Raw genomic sequence first — 17,363 nt, 5'->3', positions numbered from 1 at the left:
ACGAACCAGGACACTTTCTTGAAAACTTGTTCTGCTATTACCCCACACAATGATGTCATCAATGTATTGCAGGTGTTCTGGAGCTCCACCCTTCTCCAGTGCAGTCTGGATTAGTCCATGGCAAATAGCAGGGCTGTGTTTCCACCCCTGGGGCAGTCGATTCCAGGTGTACTGGATACCTCTCCAGGTGAAAGCAAACTGTGGCCTGCACTCTGCTGCTAAAGGAATAGAGAAAAAGGCATTAGCAATGTCAGTTGTAGCATACCACTTGGCTGCCTTTGACTCCAGTTCATATTGGAGTTCTAGCATGTCTGGCACAGCAGCACTCAGTGGTGGTGTGACCTCATTCAGGCCTCGATAGTCTACTGTTAATCTCCGGTCTCCCTCAGACTTTCACAGTGGCCATATAGGGCTGTTAAAGGGTGAGCGAGTACATCGATGGTGCACTCTGCACAAACTTTCTCAACAAAGATTGTTTGCATGGCATTTCATCAGGGTCTACGTTCACTTGCCAGTCACCATAAATCACCTCTCGCATAGCCAGTTCCCTCAGGTACCTAATACCATTTTCCATGCTGGTCCATTTGCTTGGACAGCATTCCATATCATCCTTAAAGGGATACCTGCCCTTTACAGCTGATAGCAGTCGCCTCCAGAGACTGAGGGTGCCTGCCTTTCTCCCAGTCGCTTTATCAATCCCTCCATCTTTGGCCAGGTTTCCCAACTGCTTAGCTTCTCTGCCATCTAAATCTATGGTATCAGCTCCATTGTGCCAGCATCGGAGCAACCAGGAGATAAATGTCTTCCCTTCATGATGACTAAAGTCCTTTCTTATATTTCACAACTCCTTCATAGAGAAGGATTTAATGATTATCTCTACATCTGAGTCTTCCTCCTGTGTTGACACTGCCTGAGAAGGACCCTCTCCTGGATCTGGTTTAGAAGGACCCTATCCCAGGCTATCTGGCATGAGCTGGTCTTTATCGTAAGAGGCAGGGGAACAAGCTGATTTCCTTTTCTGCTTCCTGGTCACTGGGGCAACTTGTACCAGTTCTGTTGGTGTTTGAGTAGTAGTAGCAGTTCTTGTTATCGAGGCTGGAGTGGCTGGTGCTAATACAGGTGGGGGTGGAGGCATGGTCAGTGCTGGTGTGTGGGTAGCTTGGGGAGTGGTTTGTGCCTGTCCCAGCTGTGAATTGGCATGAGGATTTGAGTAGCAGCAGCACATGTCACACAATACCCACTCCTGCACCGATGTTTAACACAAAAGCACCCCTGCAACATACTCAGGAGAACCAGCAACAAAATCACAATCTCTTGAAAGTAACACTCATTTTCTAAGCAGCCCAAAAGGTTTCCATCCCCTAACTCTTTGACATAAGCATTAAAGGGCAAGATAAACCTTTCCCAGGTGAAACCAAAAGTGTTATTAGTAATAGAATCCATCACATTGTGGAATAATTACTAAATTGGCCAAGAATACAAAAATACAGCATTGTTCACACATTAAGGAAAGTCATAAAATCAAGAGGCTTCTGAGGTAGAATACAGCCGCAGCTGGCACACAAAGAATGCAACATCTGTGATTCCCTGTACAAGGTTGTTTGCAAAACTACACGAGGGATGGAATGGAACGCGCTTGTTCTGTGGCCTTCCCTTGTGACGAATAGCAGACATGGGGACAAGATGGTACTACAGAACAGATAAGCGGCCTACACGCTACCCGAGCCAACATTTCGTCAAATGTTGATGAAATGCTGTCCTTTGTGCGAACTTTGCTCACTACAATGTACCAAAAAACACCTCCATCCCAGAGACTATCTGCCCCCGAGGTGTGAACACTCCCCCTTGAATACATTAATCATAATAAAAGTACGTATGACTAAAGTCACTCAAACTCCACTTTGAAGATAAAAAAATAGTATAAAAATAGCCCGAGAGAGAGGGGATGCCAGGGAAGACACCATCACGAAGAATTCCATCGCTGATTTCCAGGATCAGTCGACGGGCTGAGCCTTTCTTCCCCCCGATAGGGACACCTTTGGGTAAGACTTCGATTATACTGAGTGCTTTCTCAGGGACTTAGAAATTTCTCTAGAGAATCTCTACCCTACATTTATAGCCAGGCTGTATCATTTATAACTTTGTCACGCATTTTGTATACTCAACAATATCTTTATTTGCACGTGCTTTGCAGACAGTGTATTTATCACCGGCAATCCTAAAGAACCTATATATCTGTTGTTTAAATAAACTGCACTGTTTAAGTAGCTAGTCGTTTCGCTTTCTCACTGAACGCGACCAAAGACTCAAGAGTGGCCGTGCTAGTCATGAGCACGACTAGACTGAAGGTGCAGTCCACTATTAGTGTATCCAAATCATAATAGTTTAATACATATTAAACGCGATTGGACTGATAGTGGTGAATTGGGCATCACTCAGAATTTAAACCTAGCCGCACCTAGCCTCCCACCTTGGTGAGGAGTGTTAGAACGCAAGGGGGTTTATCTTCTGCCAAAACCGCTTGGCCCCTTTTCACGCAACACACATGATGCCCAAAATATGCAGGAACAGCCATTATCCAAGTAATCATATTATACATCTGAATGCCAAACCATACAAAAATAGCACATTTAAATCACCGCATAAAAATACAAAGAGCAAGTAAACCATGCAACATATTCAGCAAGTTCAGCAGCATTGTATCTATTCACTTCAAACAATCACAGAATCACAGAATGATAGGGGTTGGAAGGGACCTCTGGAGATCATCTAGTCCAACCCCCCTGCCAGAGCAGACTCCGCAACCTCTCTGGGCAGCCTGTTCCAGTGCTCTGCCACCCTCAAAGTAAAAAAGTTTCTCCTCATGTTTAGATGGAACTTCCTATGCTCAAGTTTGTGCCCATTACCTCTTGTCCTGTCCCCGGGCACCACTGAAAAGAGCCTGGCCCCATCCTCCTGACACCCACCCTTTAAGTATTTATAAGCATTGATAAGATTCCCCTTCAGTCGTCTTTTTTCCAGACTGAAAAGACCCAAACCCCTCAGCCTTTCTTCATAAGAGAGATGTTCTAGTCCCCTAATCAAGGCTGTGGATGTTGTTTAACTGGACTTTAGTAAAGCCTTTGAAAGGGTTTTCCATAGCATTTTCCTGCAGAAATTGGCTGCCCATGGCTTGGATGGGAGTACTCTACGCTGGGTAAAAAACTGGCTGGAGGGCCGGGCCCAGAGAGTGGCAGTGAGTTAAGTGAAATCCAGTTGGCAGCCGGACACAAGTGGTGTTCCCCAGGGCTCAGTACTGGGGACAGTTCTCTTTAATATCTTTAACAATGATCTGGATGAGGGGATTGAGCGCACCCTCAGCAAGTTTGCAGATGACACCAAGTTGGGCAGGAGTGTTTATCTGCTTGGGGGTAGGAAGGCTCTACAGAGGGATCTGGACAGGCTGGATCAATGGACCGAGACCAACTGTACGAGATTTGACAAGGCTGAATGCCAGGTCCTGCACCTGGGTCACAACAACCCCATGCAGCGCTACAGGCTTGGGGAAGAGTAGCTAGAAAGTTGCCTGGTGGAAAAGGACCTGGGGGTGTTAGTCAACAGCCAGTGAATATGAGTCAGTAATGTGCCCAGGTGGCCAAGAAGGCCAATAGCATCCTGGCCTGTATCAGGAACAGTGTGGCCAGCAGGACTAAGGAAGTGATTTTCCCCCTGTACTCGGCACTGGTGAGGCCCCACCTCGAATACTGTGTTTAGTTTTGGGCCCCTCACTACAAGAAAGATACGGAGGTGCTGGAGTGTGTTCAGAGAAGGGCAACGAAGCTGGTGAAGGGTCTAGAGCACAAGTCTTATGAGGAGCGGCTGAGAGAACTGGGGTTGTTAAGCCTGGCAAAAAGGAGGCTGAGGGGAGACCTTATTGCTCTCTACAACTACCTGAAAGGAGGTTGTAGCGAGGTGGGGGTCGGTCTCTTCTCCCAAGTAACAAGTAATAGGACAAGAGGAAATGGCCTCAAGTTGTGCCAGGGGAGGTTTTGATTGGATATTAGGAAAAATGTCTTCACTGAAAAGGTTCTTAAGCATTGGAACAGGCTGCCCAGGGAAGTGGTTGAGTCACCATCCCTGGAGGTATTTAAAAGATGTGTAGATGTGATGCTCAGGGACATGGTTTAGTGGTGGACTTGGCAGTGCTAGGTTGGACTCGATGTTCTTAAAGGTCTTTTTCAACTTAAATGATTCTATGATTCTAAGTTAAATGGCCTTCTTTCACACCATTTTCTTTTACTTTTCCTGCTTGCTAAGTATACTTGTAAAAAATTAATCTGCCCAAACCTGCTTTTGAAACTCTGTTTCTCTTTTTTGTGTAAATTGTATGTTCAGCCATACTGATCTATCTACTGGTTGTCTCATCTGCAGGATAAACCAATTACAGTTCCTCATTATTTCGTTTGTGATCCCCTTCATTTTTAAAATAAAATTTCCTGGATCATGTTTTTTTCTGTTTGAAGCGGAATTAATAAGAAGAATTAAAAAATGAACTGGTTAAGTAGTTCTGGCTTCTCACAGCAGCAACATATTATTAGAAGTTGACTTATCTTCTTTTGGTCTCCTGAGGTGCATTAAAAAGAGGGTGGCCAGCAGGTCGAGGGGAGGTTATGCTTCCACTCTACTCTGCCCTGGTGAGGCCGCATCTGGAGTACTGTGTCCAGTTCTGGGCTCTGCAGTTCAAGAAGGACAGGGAACTACTAGAGACAGTCCAGCAGAGGACTACAAAGATGATCAAGGGAATGGAGCATCTCTCTTATGAGGAAAGGCTGAGAGACCTGGGTCTGTTTAGCCTGGAGAAGAGAAGACTGAGAGGGGGTCTCATCAATGCTTAGAAATATCTAAAGGGCGGGTGGCAAGAGGACGGGGTCAGGCTCTTTTCAGTGGTGCTCGGTGACAGGACAAGGGGCAACGGACACATACTAGAACACAGGAAATTCCATCTGAACATGAGGAAAAACTTCTTTACTTTGAGGGTGGCAGAGCACTGGAACAGGCTGCCCAGAGAGGTGGTGGAGTCTCCTCTGGAGATATTTAAAACCTGCCTGGACGCATTCCTGTCCAACCTGCTCTAGGTGAACCTGCTTTGGGTTAAAGTAGATGATCTCCAAAGGTCCCTTCCAACCCCTACGATTCTGTGATTTTGTTATTGCTTTGCATCACTTCCTTTATTACTTTATTAATGTATTATGTCTTTGACTTCAAAGTTCTCTCTTGTATTGGGTTTACAAGGCAAGGTTTTGTCAGCCAGGCGCTGCAGGGGGGGCTTCTGTGAGAAGACACCAGAAGATGCCCCTGTGTCAGACAGAGCTTGTTCCAGCTGGCTCCAATATGGACCCGCTGCTGGCCAAAGCTGAGCCGATCAGCAATGATGGTAGCGCCTCTGTGATAACACATTGAAGAAAGGGTAAAAGCCACTGCACAACAGCAGCTGAGAGAGAGGAGTGAGAATATGTGAGAGAAACAACTATGCAGATACCAAGGTCAGTGAAGAAGGAGGTGGGGGAGGTGCAGAGCAGAGATTCGCCCACAGCCCATAGTAAAGAGCATGATGACACAGGTTGTCCCCCTGCAGTCCATGGAGGTCCACAGTGGAGCAAATATCCACTCTGCAGCCTGTGGAGGCCCACACGCCACAGCAGGTGGATGTGCCCGAGGGCGGACTTGTGACAGGCAGGAGAACCTGCGCTGGAGCGTGCTCCTGGCAGGAACTGTGGCCCGTGGAGGATAGCCCAGACCAGGTTTTCTGGCAGGACCTGCGGCCCCATGGAAAGGACCCATGCTGGAGCAGTTCATGAAGAACTGCAGCCTGTGGGAAGGACCCATGTTGGAGAAGTTCATGAACTGTCTCACATGGGAGGGACCCTATGCTGGAGCTGGCGAAGAGCATGAGGAGGAAGGAGTGGCAGAGATGAAGCATTATGGACTGACCACAACCTCCATTCCCCATCCCCCTGTGCCACTCAGGGGGAGGAGCTAGAAGAGTTGTGAGTGAAGTTGAGCCCAGGAAGGGAGGGGTGAGGGAAAGGTAGTTTTAGATTTGTTCTTATTTCTCATTATCCTGCTCTGTTTAATTGGCAATAAATTAAATTAATTTCCTCAAGTGGAGTCTGTTTTGCCCATGACGGTAATTGCTGAGTCATCTCCCTGTCCTTATCTTGACCCACAAGCCTTTTCTCATGTTTTCTCTCCCTGTCTAATTGAGGAGGGGGAGTGATAGAGTGGCTTTATGGGCACCTGGCTGCCAGCCAAGGTCAACCCACCACACATATCCATTCACCTTCTTTTATAAAAGCTAGGTGAAGGAGGAAGAAGGGGGGATGTTTGGAGTTATGGTGTTTGTCTTCCCAAGTGACTGTTACACTTGATGAAACCCTGCTTTCCTGGAAATGGATAACCATCTACCTGCTGATGGGAAGTACTGAATGAATTCCTTATTTTGCTTTGCTTGGGTATGCAGCTTTTGCTTTACCTATTAAACCCACGTGTTTTCTCACTTTTACCCTTCTGATTCTCTCCCCCACCCCACTGTGGGGAGAGTGAGTGAGCGGCTGTGTGGGGCTAAACCACAATACTTGCGGCCTACAGAATCGTAACATATACCTTATGCATCATTTTATTTTCTTATGTTTAATTTTGAAAATAAATCCATGTTAAATTTGTTCTTGCTCCATCTGAATGTTACCTCATGCGATGCAACAAATTAATATTTTCTCTATTTGCTTTTTTATGTCTTAGAATAGTTTGGTATCTGTCTCAAGGAACAGCAGGAATTGGTGAAGAATGTCTACAATTCCTTGGTACCTTTCATGATCTTTATCTCTAATTTTAGTCTTGCTGTGTCTTTTTTTCTCCCTTTTCCCTCTCTAGAAACATAGTATCCATCTGTATCTGTGACTATTCCAGGGGACCTTCAAGAGCATAGTGATATGAAATTTTTTAAGCCCCTTCAGATGAAGTGAAATTTTTTAAGCCCCTTCAGATGAACTCAAAATTATCATATGGTTAAGAACAACCATGTAGAAAATTGAGAGGGTGATTCTGGGTGCAAGTTGGTGGGAGACAACTCCCCACCACTGTGTTTGTAATCTGGGGCTGGCAGTGCATACAGCAGGATCACCAGCTTTCACTGGAAGAGCCTGTAAGCTGTATAAAGGTCAAGGTCTATAGGCTAGCTGCCCCTGCTCTAGATAGTGCAATGCGGCACCTTTACAGATACTCTTACATAGCTCAGTTTTAGCCTGACTTTCCCCTTTCAACTAAATATTTCACTTTTTTTATTGCACATTGGAAATAATTATTTCCAAAACTCTTTGATCTATAAGTACATAATTCCAACAGTGTTTTGGTAACAGCAAAAGAAAATGGAATTTTCAAGTATACATAACATATATATGTGAGTAGTACAGGGACAACTTTTAGCCAAGATAAAAAATGATAAGTACCCCAACCTCTAGTGAAATACCCACCCCTGCAGACAGCCAGTTGTACCATTTGCTCCGGATGTCACACCCCTCTTTCGGTCACATGGTCTGTTCTGATTGGCTGGAAGCATCCATTAATGCACAGTCCGCGAGCGTAGGGGGGTTTGTTTTTACCCTGAGTCCTAGTGAGTGTAGTGAACTGCGCTGTACTCTGAGCCTCGTTGTTTCTCTTCGCTGTGTGTCGGAGTTCCACCGCTCTGGACCGCAGGTAGGAAGTGGGGGTGGTGTCGGTTCGCTGAGTCGCTGGGGTTGCATTTTGGGCTCTGCGGCGGGCCCTGCCTGTGCCTGCTGGAGCGTGGGCGACGGGTAGTACCTGGGGAGGGGCTGTGTGAAGCCGGGCAGACTTTAGCGTACTGTGTGGCTGGCCAAGGCGCTGTGGGAGCTGGTGAGGGACTGGCGGGAAAGGTGCCGTGTGGGACTGAAGGGCGATGGGTGGGCGCTGCGAAGCGCTAATGGGCAGTGTTGCGGAGTGGTGGCAGCGGGGCGTCCGGCATTGTTCGCAAAGGTCGTGTGAGGGCTGCGTCCCCTGTGGGTCCCGCCGGGGCGGCGCGATGCGATTAAATCACCTAGATGTGCGGCTCGGAGTGTGTGTGTGCTTCCTGGTTGTCGGGCCGCGGGAAGGCGGGTGCGCGTGTACTGGCTGGGCCTCGGGCGCGGCGTTAACTGCGAATTTTCTGTCGTGTCAGGGTGTTGAGCGCAGCGTTACGCTTCCGTGTGCGGCAGTGATGGGGGTGGGGTGTGCTCGCGCTTGGCGCTTCAGCAGGAAGCGGTAATGCCGCTACCCCGTTGTAACGCAGCTGAGCTCCACAGTAGGGCTGGCAGCTTCCGGTAGCTGCTCCCTATCTTTAAAGTCGCTTCTCGAATAGACCTTGATCGCTCCAGGCAGTAGCGGGCGGTAGGCGTCTGAAATACGGTTATGTGGGGCAGGGGATGCAGGGTAGGAAGCAAACACGTTCTTCATGTGGTCCTCTTACAGCTGCATGGTGCTTCTTGAGCTCTTGCAGCACTCGGTGCTCTTATGTAGACAGGATTTTCCCCTGCAGCACGGAGATCCTGATATATATGTTCTCACTTTCTTTTCTCTGAGCAGAGTTCCTATCTCTGTACTTACTTTTGTACTGTTGTCAGCAAGACAGGAATGAATTCGGTGAACTCTTTTCCTGCCATAGTGGAAGGGTCTGCAGGTCTGTCTTGCCCTGTGTTCTCTCTTTCAGACCTATGTTTTCTTCTCCTATGCTTTAAAATCTAATGGAAATAAGAATAGAGCAGTGAAGCTGTTCCGGCAAATCTAGGAGGGAAAAAAGGTATTAATTCTGATACCTTTGTGCAGAAACCTTGGGAATTTTTTTGTAAATCCTTAAGCTTGTAGTTAGATTGATCAAATGTATTTTTTTTTGCACTAGCTGTTGTTAACAGTCTAAACTGGTGGGAAAGCCAGAATTAACATGTTAGCACCTGTATCTGTTCATAACTGCCTAATTCTTTTAAGTTGCAACTTACAACCAACAGCAGTCCTAATTATACCGTTCTTAGTACTCTTATACAAGTGCTAAACCTGACTATAACCTTACTATTCAGTCTAATGGTAACAAGGTGTACTAGTGCCTAGCTTTTTATGGGTAATTTTATATTGCACTATAGTAAAATGTGGTGGGTTTTGGTTTGGGTTTTCTTGTGGTTTTTTTGTTTAGTGAAAGGTAAATGGAGGTCAAAGCTCTGTTTAAATGTCAGTTATATCATCCATGATACTAACAGATTGCATTTGTGCACTCTAATGTACATAAAAATGTTACTTTACAGAATATGAAGCTTGCTAAGTGGTTTTGGTTTATTGGCAGGTTTCTTTTGCCTATTAACATATGGGGGAGGGGGTGTCTCTGAACAGTTAAAGTACCGATGTTTCAAGCGTCCTACGGCTATGTAGGAAAACAGTCTCAGGTCTTAATTTTTCTTATCTAGTTATTATTTATATGTAACTTTATGTTGGGTTTTAGCTGACATAAGTGAGAGTGTATGTGTACCTATTGTACAGAAAAATAGCAAATAATGTATACTAGTAGATGTTTTATGTGAACGTGGCTTGTTACGGTGTCTGTCTTGGGTGGTGCTGTACATCATGCTTGTATAGCTGGATGTAGAAATGAATTAATGTCAGAAGACATTAATTACAGATCTCAGTAGGAATGACAGAGAAGGTCTGTGATGGGAGAATGACTTGCTGCTTTACCTGTAGTTGGCTGCCTTCTGACATTGCTCTGGGTACAGTAGAATTCCTTGTAACATTCCCATGAAGAGGTGCAAGGAGTAGAGATGGGCAGCATTGATTATTTTTTTTTTATTATTATTCCCCCCATTATTTCCATATTGAAAGCTTCTCTTCCCACCATCCAACTTTAATGTTGCTGCTGTTAGTGTATTTTGAAACATATTCTGTCTTATGTGGTATGTTAGTGTACTGGGGGTTTTTTGATTTTGTTGGTTTTGAGAGAGTGATTATGAGGATGGAGGAGGGGATGGTACTTGCAGTGACTCTGAAACTGGGGGAAGTGGACAATGGCTGTGTGATCACTGAAATTAAATTCTTGTATGGCTGTACTGGCATTGTAGCATGGCGTTCTTTATAATCTCTTCATCTTTGAGCAGCCATATCCTGCCTGTCTTGCCACCAGGCTTCCATAATTGGATGTAAATGCAATACATTATGGTAAGGTCAGATGAACTGAATGTTCCTGGTCAACGTTTGGCCAGTCACTGGAAGTGTTCAAGGTCAGGTTGGATGGGGCTTTGAGCAACCTTATCTAGTGGAAAGTGACCCTGCCTACGGCAGGGGGGTTGGACTAGATGGTCTTTGAAGGTCCCTTCCAACCCAAAAGACTGACTCTGTTTTCTCTTGGCACTACTTATAAGTGTAAATCATATTTATTATATTTGAGTGAGCTGTTGAACGTCTATTAATGTTTGTCCTATACTGGCACTGCATATAAGCAAACACTAATTTTTAGGTAGCATTTAAGTATGGGGAGGGACATTTGAGAAGGAGGCAGACAGTAAAACCTAAAGTTGTTATATTACATAGTTTTAGTAAGCTTGAGGAAGTGACCTTCTGAAGTGCAGATGGTGTAAGTGAAATGAGACACACCTTTCCAAGGTGCAGCCTTAACCTGCTGCAGATTAATATCCCTGTATTGGTTTTGCATGGCAAGATTTTGGTAGTGGGGAGGCTACAGGGCTGGCTTCTGTGAGAAGATGCCAGATGCTTCCCTCATGTCCAATAGTGCCAGCTAGCTCCAAGACAGCTGGCCATGGGCCAAAGTTGAGACAATCAGCGATGGTGTTAGCACCTCTGTGATAATATATTTAAGGGGGGGGGGGAACTGCTGTACAACAGCAGCTGAAAGAGAGGAGGGAGAATATGTGAGAGAAACAACTGTGCAGACACCAAAGTCGGGGAGGAGGTGCTCCAGGTGCTGGAGCAGAGATTCCTCTGCAGCCTGTGATGAAGACCATAGTGAAGCAGGTTGTCCCCCTGCAGTCCATGGAGGTCCACAGTGTAATAGATATCTACCTGCAGCTGTGGAGAACCAACTACTGGAGCAGGTGGGTGTGCCCTGAAGGAAGCTGTGATCCTGTGGAGAGCCTGCACTGGAGCAGGTTTTCTGGCAGGACTTGTGACCCCATGGAAAGTACCCATGCTGGAGCCATTTGTAAAGGACTCTCTCCTGTGGGTGGGACCCCAGGCTGGAGCAGGGGAAGAGTGTGAGGAGAAAGGAGTGGAAAAGACAATGTATGATGAACTGACTGCAACTCCCTGCTGCTCGGTAGGGGAGGAGGTAGAGAAGCTGGTAGTGAAGTTGAGCCTGGGAAGAAGGGAGGGGTGGGGGGGAAGGTGTGTTAAGTTTTGTTTTTCTCATTATCCTCCTCTGATGTTTGATTGCCAATAAATTAATTTTCCCCAAGTTGAGTCTGTTTTGCCTGTGATGATACTTGCTGAGTGATCTCCCTTATCTCTACCCTCTACTCTGCTCTGGTGAGACCCCACCTGGAGTACTGTGTCCAGCTCTGGAGCCCCCAACATAAGAAGGACATGGACCTGTTGGAGTGAGTCCAGAGGAGGGCCACAAAAATGATCAGAGGGTTGGAGGACCTCTCCTATGAAGGCAGGCTGAGAGAGTTGGGGTTGTTCAGCCTGGAGAAGGGAAGACTCCAGGGGGGACCTTACAGAAGCCTTTCAGTACTTAAAGGGGGCCTACAGGAAAGATGAGGAGGGTCTCTGGGACCTGGGATAACCTTGACAGGTTTGAGAATTGGGCCTGTGCAAAACTTGTGAAGTTCAACAAGGCGAAGTGCAAGGTCCTGCACCTGGGTCAGGGCAATCCCCAGTATCAGTACAGGCTGGGGGATGAATTGATTGAGAGCAGCTCAGCGGAGAATAACCTGGGGATACTGTCAGATGAAAAACTGGACATGACCCCGCAATGTGTGCTTGCAGCCCAGAAAGCCAATCATATCCTGGGCTGCATCAAAAGAAGGATGGTCAGCAGGTCAAGGGAGGTGATTCCACCCCTCTGCTCTCATGAGACCCCACCTAGAGTACTACATCCAGTTCCGGGGTCCCTGGTATAAGACAGACATGGACCTGTTAGAGTGGTTCCAGAGGAGGGGCACGAAAACAGTCAGAGGGCTGGAACACGTCTCCTATGAGGACAGGCTGAGAGAGTTGGGGTTTTTCAGTCTGGAGAAGAGAAGGCTCCAGGGAGACCTTACTGTGGCCTTTAAATACTTAAAGGGGGCTCCTAAGAAAGATGGAGACAGGCTTTTACCAGGGCCTGTAGTGACAGGACAAGGGACAAACATTTTTGAACAAATAGAGGGTAGATTTTGATTAGCTATTAGGAAGAAATTCTTTACTGTGGGGGTGCGTTGTGTGAAAAAGGGCCAAGCGGTTTTGGCAGAAGATAAACCCCCTTGTCTTCTAACACTCCTCACCGAGGTGGGAGGCCAGGTGCGGCTGTATTCTACCTCAGAAGCCTCTTGATTTTATGACTTTCCTTAATGTGTGAACAATGCTGTATTTTTGTATTCTTGGCCAATTTAGTAATTATTCCACATAATCCACCCCGTGACTACAGTCACTCAAGCTCTCCACGATACTCAATACTGATGGGGAATATCACATGTCCTCTTGTGACAAGGGATATCAAGTGCAAATACATCTCGTGGAGTGATCAAACGAGTTAAGCTTTTCATCATAATCCACAGTCTAACATACAAAACAATTGTCAAAGCGAAGCACAATACAATGAGTACTAGTAAAACAACAACAGGATGGAGCATCTTGTTATCAAGTCCTGTAACTGTCGGTGACCATCCAAAAGGAGTGTCTCCCCGTTCATGTCCTCCGTCTCTCTTGACCCTTTCCAGCACTTGGTGTATTTCTTCAACATCATGATGGATGGTAATCAAAGTTCTCTGTCCACTTTCTTGGGCCTCTTTCAACAGTTGCTTCAATTCATCGTGTTGTAGCAGCTTCTTCACCAGTGAGAGATTCATTCCGATAGGGGTAGGCAACAAATCTCGAATCGATGTATAATTAGATTGTAGCAATTGAAAAGATGTAACAGGAGCGGAATAACTGAAGTCACATCCAATGATGTTAGTAAAGTTACAAACACAAAGATTTGAGTGATTACTTATATCTACTACTATGTCATCTATGAATACAAGACTACAGGGAGACCTCATGCAAACGCAGCCTTTCCCAATATATACAAGCAGTTTCTGGGGTTTCATTAGGATGTATCAAAAAGTGACAAACATTCTGGTTGGTGTCTTGTGCCTTGAGAGTATTACTCTCACAAATGAATCCTTGTTGGTCTTGTGAAATGCATGCTTCAACACCAACAGTTTGCCATTTATTCTCATTTTGTTGTGCCCACACTCTATGCTCTATTGGATAGGGTATGGCTCCTTGGTGATTCAACCCCAGCGCAATGATTGGGTATATGGTGTATACTGAGGCATTGCATATTGTTAAGACAAAAGCTGTGGCCTTGCTCTCAATGGGATCATAGGTGAAATTAACCAGATACCACCAGGACTGAAATTTTTTCTCAAATTCAATTGCGTTATCCCATATTACTTTTTGAATTTCGGTGGGCAAGGTGCCTTCTTCACCTTCCCTTATGATTGCGGCTGTCATAGATTGCATCCGCAGTTGGGCTTGGATACAACTAAGAGCCAAGGAAACATTCTTCTGGGTTGTACCAAGTGCATCTGTGATCAGCTGATGGTCCTTTTCACCCGTTTCTTCCCACTGAGGCAATATATTTGATAAAAGCCATTGGTGGTTTCCCAATGCTGATAGAGAGGACTGTAGAGGATGTTTTAATTTGTCCAGATCACTAGTAGTTGTGACTAGTTTGTCTGCAAGTATCTCAGCATCTATACTATTTAAGACTCCCAGGCCTGTTCCTAAGATACCAGTCACATCCCTCTTCAGTCGTTGTGAAGTGGCAAGAGTTTGTCGGCCTAACCATGCTGACCATCCTGCATAAGATGTACTCAGGAATGGTGAGCAGGTGGGTTTGATCGCAGAGATTTTAATCTGCATTGACAATTCTACTCGTTTGAGGGAATATGTGGGATTAAACAGTATCTGTTGTTGACCTGTGTGTTTAATGGCATAAGGGCCAATGTTAAAGGTGTAAGGAGTTAGACTAATGGAGGGCTGAGTAGGTACACCCTTGAAAGTTTGTGGGGGTGTAGGTTCTGGATTCATTTCAGCAAGTTCAGGTGTATTTGAGTCAATCATAAATTCAAATAACAATTCTGTGCCTTTGTAGCCCCAAATACAATACACTACGATAGGTTTGATGAAAGTGAAATTGTGCCAGCAATCTGAATTTGGCTCCATAATTTTGTAACAATCAGTGTTGTATTTGTCCGGTTTGGTAGAGTCTACATGGATGGTTTTAATTACAGTTGGCCTGTGGTGAGCAGACCCATTGATTACTCGGCAACCAATTTGTATTTTCTTTCCTGGGGCGGCTTCAAGCTTAGCCATTTGGAGTGAGTCTTTCTAACTCCATTTATCTCTGGAATATATTTCACTTCCTTGTATAACCAGAGTGGAGAGATTTAAACCCCTTTTGTTTTCTGGTGTTCCAGTGCTTGCAGTGTACCGTGACAGTGCATTATCCCAAAACTCATCATCAAGGGGCAGATTCTTAAGTCCGCTCAATAAGGTGTCATTGTCGGGGGTTTCAGATAGTGGCAGTGGAACCAGACTAGTCTGTGGAGTTGGGTCAGGTTCAACTATATCTATTTTGAGTTCGAGTAGCAGCGCTATTTCATCCTGTCGCCAATGACAGGTTACAAAAGTGGGTTCCACAAGGGTAAAATTATACCAGCAATCCCCCTTGCCGGTGATACAGTGCTTTTTTGTCATTGAGTGTGGGTTCTGAGGGCGAAATATTTCTATTCTTGTGGCTTTCTCATGGTTTGAGCTGTTGATCATTCTACATCCTACTTGGACTTCCTCTCCTGCCCTACCTTTCAGGGTTGGGTACCAACTATTCCAGGTCCACTCATGTTTTGAAAAAATCTCATTTTCATGTAGGACTACAGTGGCCAGGCTCAATTCTCCCTTTCTTGTTCCTGCCATCGCATTGTGTTTAACATAAGCTTGAGACCATGGCCATTCTGGGTCTCTTTGACTACAAACAACAGGGAGTAAAAAGGTAAAACTGAATAGCATCAATTCCATCTGCCAATTCGTCATTTTAGAATTTAGGCCTCCAGATAGCCATACATAATAAAAATAATGTTATTGCCAGGATCAATGTCAGGATTCCCTGGAGACACTCAAAGTTAGCGTAGGCCAATGCGTCTGTCCACGTACAGTTCATCCAAGGTTCCTGTAAGACACAAAGGAAAAGAAAATCTGCTCGGTCTTATTCGACCGACGGGGTTAAAAAGAGGGCGAGATCCACCGGGTGCTGATCCGGTGTATCTTCCCTGAACAGTCTTTGGCTTCCCATGCATGGGGATTTTTGGGAGTAGCTAGCACCATTGGTACTGTGCCAATTTGAGGCATTTTCACTAGCACAACTTGCCCAGGGTGAAATCTTCCGGGGTATTTCCCTGGTTCATTGGGAACTTTTGGAGTGATGATATCGGCAGATACACAGAAAGCTTTCATTTTAGGACAGCCGTCTCCACTCCATCTGTTATTTAATTGATAGATGGCATCATCCAATCGCAAGTGCCAACCAGGTTCATGAGTTTTTGCAAAACGCTTAACCAATCCATTGGTGCGTTCCACAATGCCATTAGCCTGAGGATAATAGGGAGTATGAAATACCCATCGAATCCCTTCTTCTTTGGCCCAATCTTGTACCACCGAAGCGGTAAAGTGTGAACCGTTATCACTTTGGATTTCTTCAGGAAGGGGAAGTGTGCTGAACCACCCTTTTAGGCCTTTCACTGTGTTGTCCCCGGTAGCTGATTTGAAGCTGGTGGCCATAGTGAGGCCAGAGATAATCTCCACTCCTGCCAGGACGTATCTTTTCCCACCTGATGATCTCAAGGGCCCAATATAATCAATTTGCCATGAATGCCACAATGTTTTCTTGTCCCGAATGTGTAAGGGAGGCGCCTTACTTGGATGATCTTTACTGAGTCGTAGGCGACATTGTGAACAGGCAGTTACTACTTGTTCACACAGTTTAGCTGATACCGGCCACCCCCAGGCTAGTCCTTCCTGATACAGATCAGCACGGCCTGTGTGGCCATGCTTAACATGTAACCATTCGAGTAAGCGTTCCCATTCCCGACCATCATCTACAATGTCAATTTGCTGCAGCCGCGTGAGGCTATCTACCTGTTGGTTGAACTGAGCAGTGATCGAGTTCGAACGATCATGGCCTTTTACCCAACCAATGTGCAATGCTCTCTGTCCTCCTATTTCCAGCAGTTGCTTCCAACTATCTGTCTCCCAGATTGGGACTCTGTTCACCTGCCAATCGTTGGCTGCCCAGTGACCTATCCATTCAGTGGCTCCTTTAAAAACAGCATATGAGTCAGTGTAAATGGAGGTGGCTCCATGTTGTGCAGCTAGTAGGACAGCTCTGAGTTCCCCTACTTGTGCACTACCCTCCCCTGTTTCAACTGCTCTTTCTCCCGTTGCTACTTCCAGTGCTACGGCCTTGTATTTCCACTTATTGTTCTCACGGTGAGATGACGCATCAGTAAACCACACTCCTGTAAGATCACTGCCTTCTTTCAGAGGAGGTGCTTCTTGGATTGGAGATGGTCTGTTTGGTGGGGATTGGAACAATAGGGCACCATCTATATCCTTCTGGAGCTTGGATACTTTAACACTGCCTTCAGAGATTGGCATGATTTCATTAATGCCTTCTAAATAAGCATACCACTTTCGAACTGTGGGTTTCTGGGCAATGCCAGCTGGTGGTGTTGTCCCTTTATGGACCACATCTAGAAGGCGGAAGGGTCCCTGAATGATCACACTCTGTTCTCTTCTTATCTGCTCTGTTCGTTGCAATGCTCGCACCAGGGACAGTAAACCCTTCTCAAGGTCTGAATATCTGCTCTCAGTATCATTGAAGGAGTGAGAGCTACATTCTAATGGTCTCTCCGGTCCTGCTGGTCCCTTCTGCCATAAGTTACAATGGGAACCATGTTCACTGAACCCCCATTCCACATGGACAGGGTCAGTTGGATGTATGGGACCAAGCTGTTGGAATAACCTTAGCTCCTTTATTAGTAATTCCAGAGCATTAGTATGTTGTTCAGTCCACTCCCAGGATTTTCCCTTTTTGA

The 17,363-nt window shown here is 45.8% G+C and overlaps 1 protein-coding gene across 1 annotated transcript in view; it reads left to right on the top strand.

The window, feature by feature from the left end:
- Window positions 1–7,532: 7,532 nt before the first annotated feature.
- LOC128901986 (macrophage immunometabolism regulator-like) overlaps window positions 7,533–17,363 on the top strand; it is a 62,104-nt gene continuing 52,273 nt past the window's right edge. The window contains exon 1 of the mRNA XM_054184230.1: window positions 7,533–7,731. Within this exon, the coding sequence (XP_054040205.1) occupies window positions 7,543–7,731 (189 nt within the window). The 5' untranslated portion in view covers window positions 7,533–7,542. The remainder of the gene's footprint in view (window positions 7,732–17,363) is intronic.

This window comes from Rissa tridactyla, chromosome W (genome assembly GCF_028500815.1).
Source record: "Rissa tridactyla isolate bRisTri1 chromosome W, bRisTri1.patW.cur.20221130, whole genome shotgun sequence".
Lineage (NCBI taxonomy): Eukaryota > Metazoa > Chordata > Aves > Charadriiformes > Laridae > Rissa > Rissa tridactyla.
Note: the sequence above shows the minus strand (reverse complement) of the source record. Positions and strands in the feature narration are given on the sequence as shown.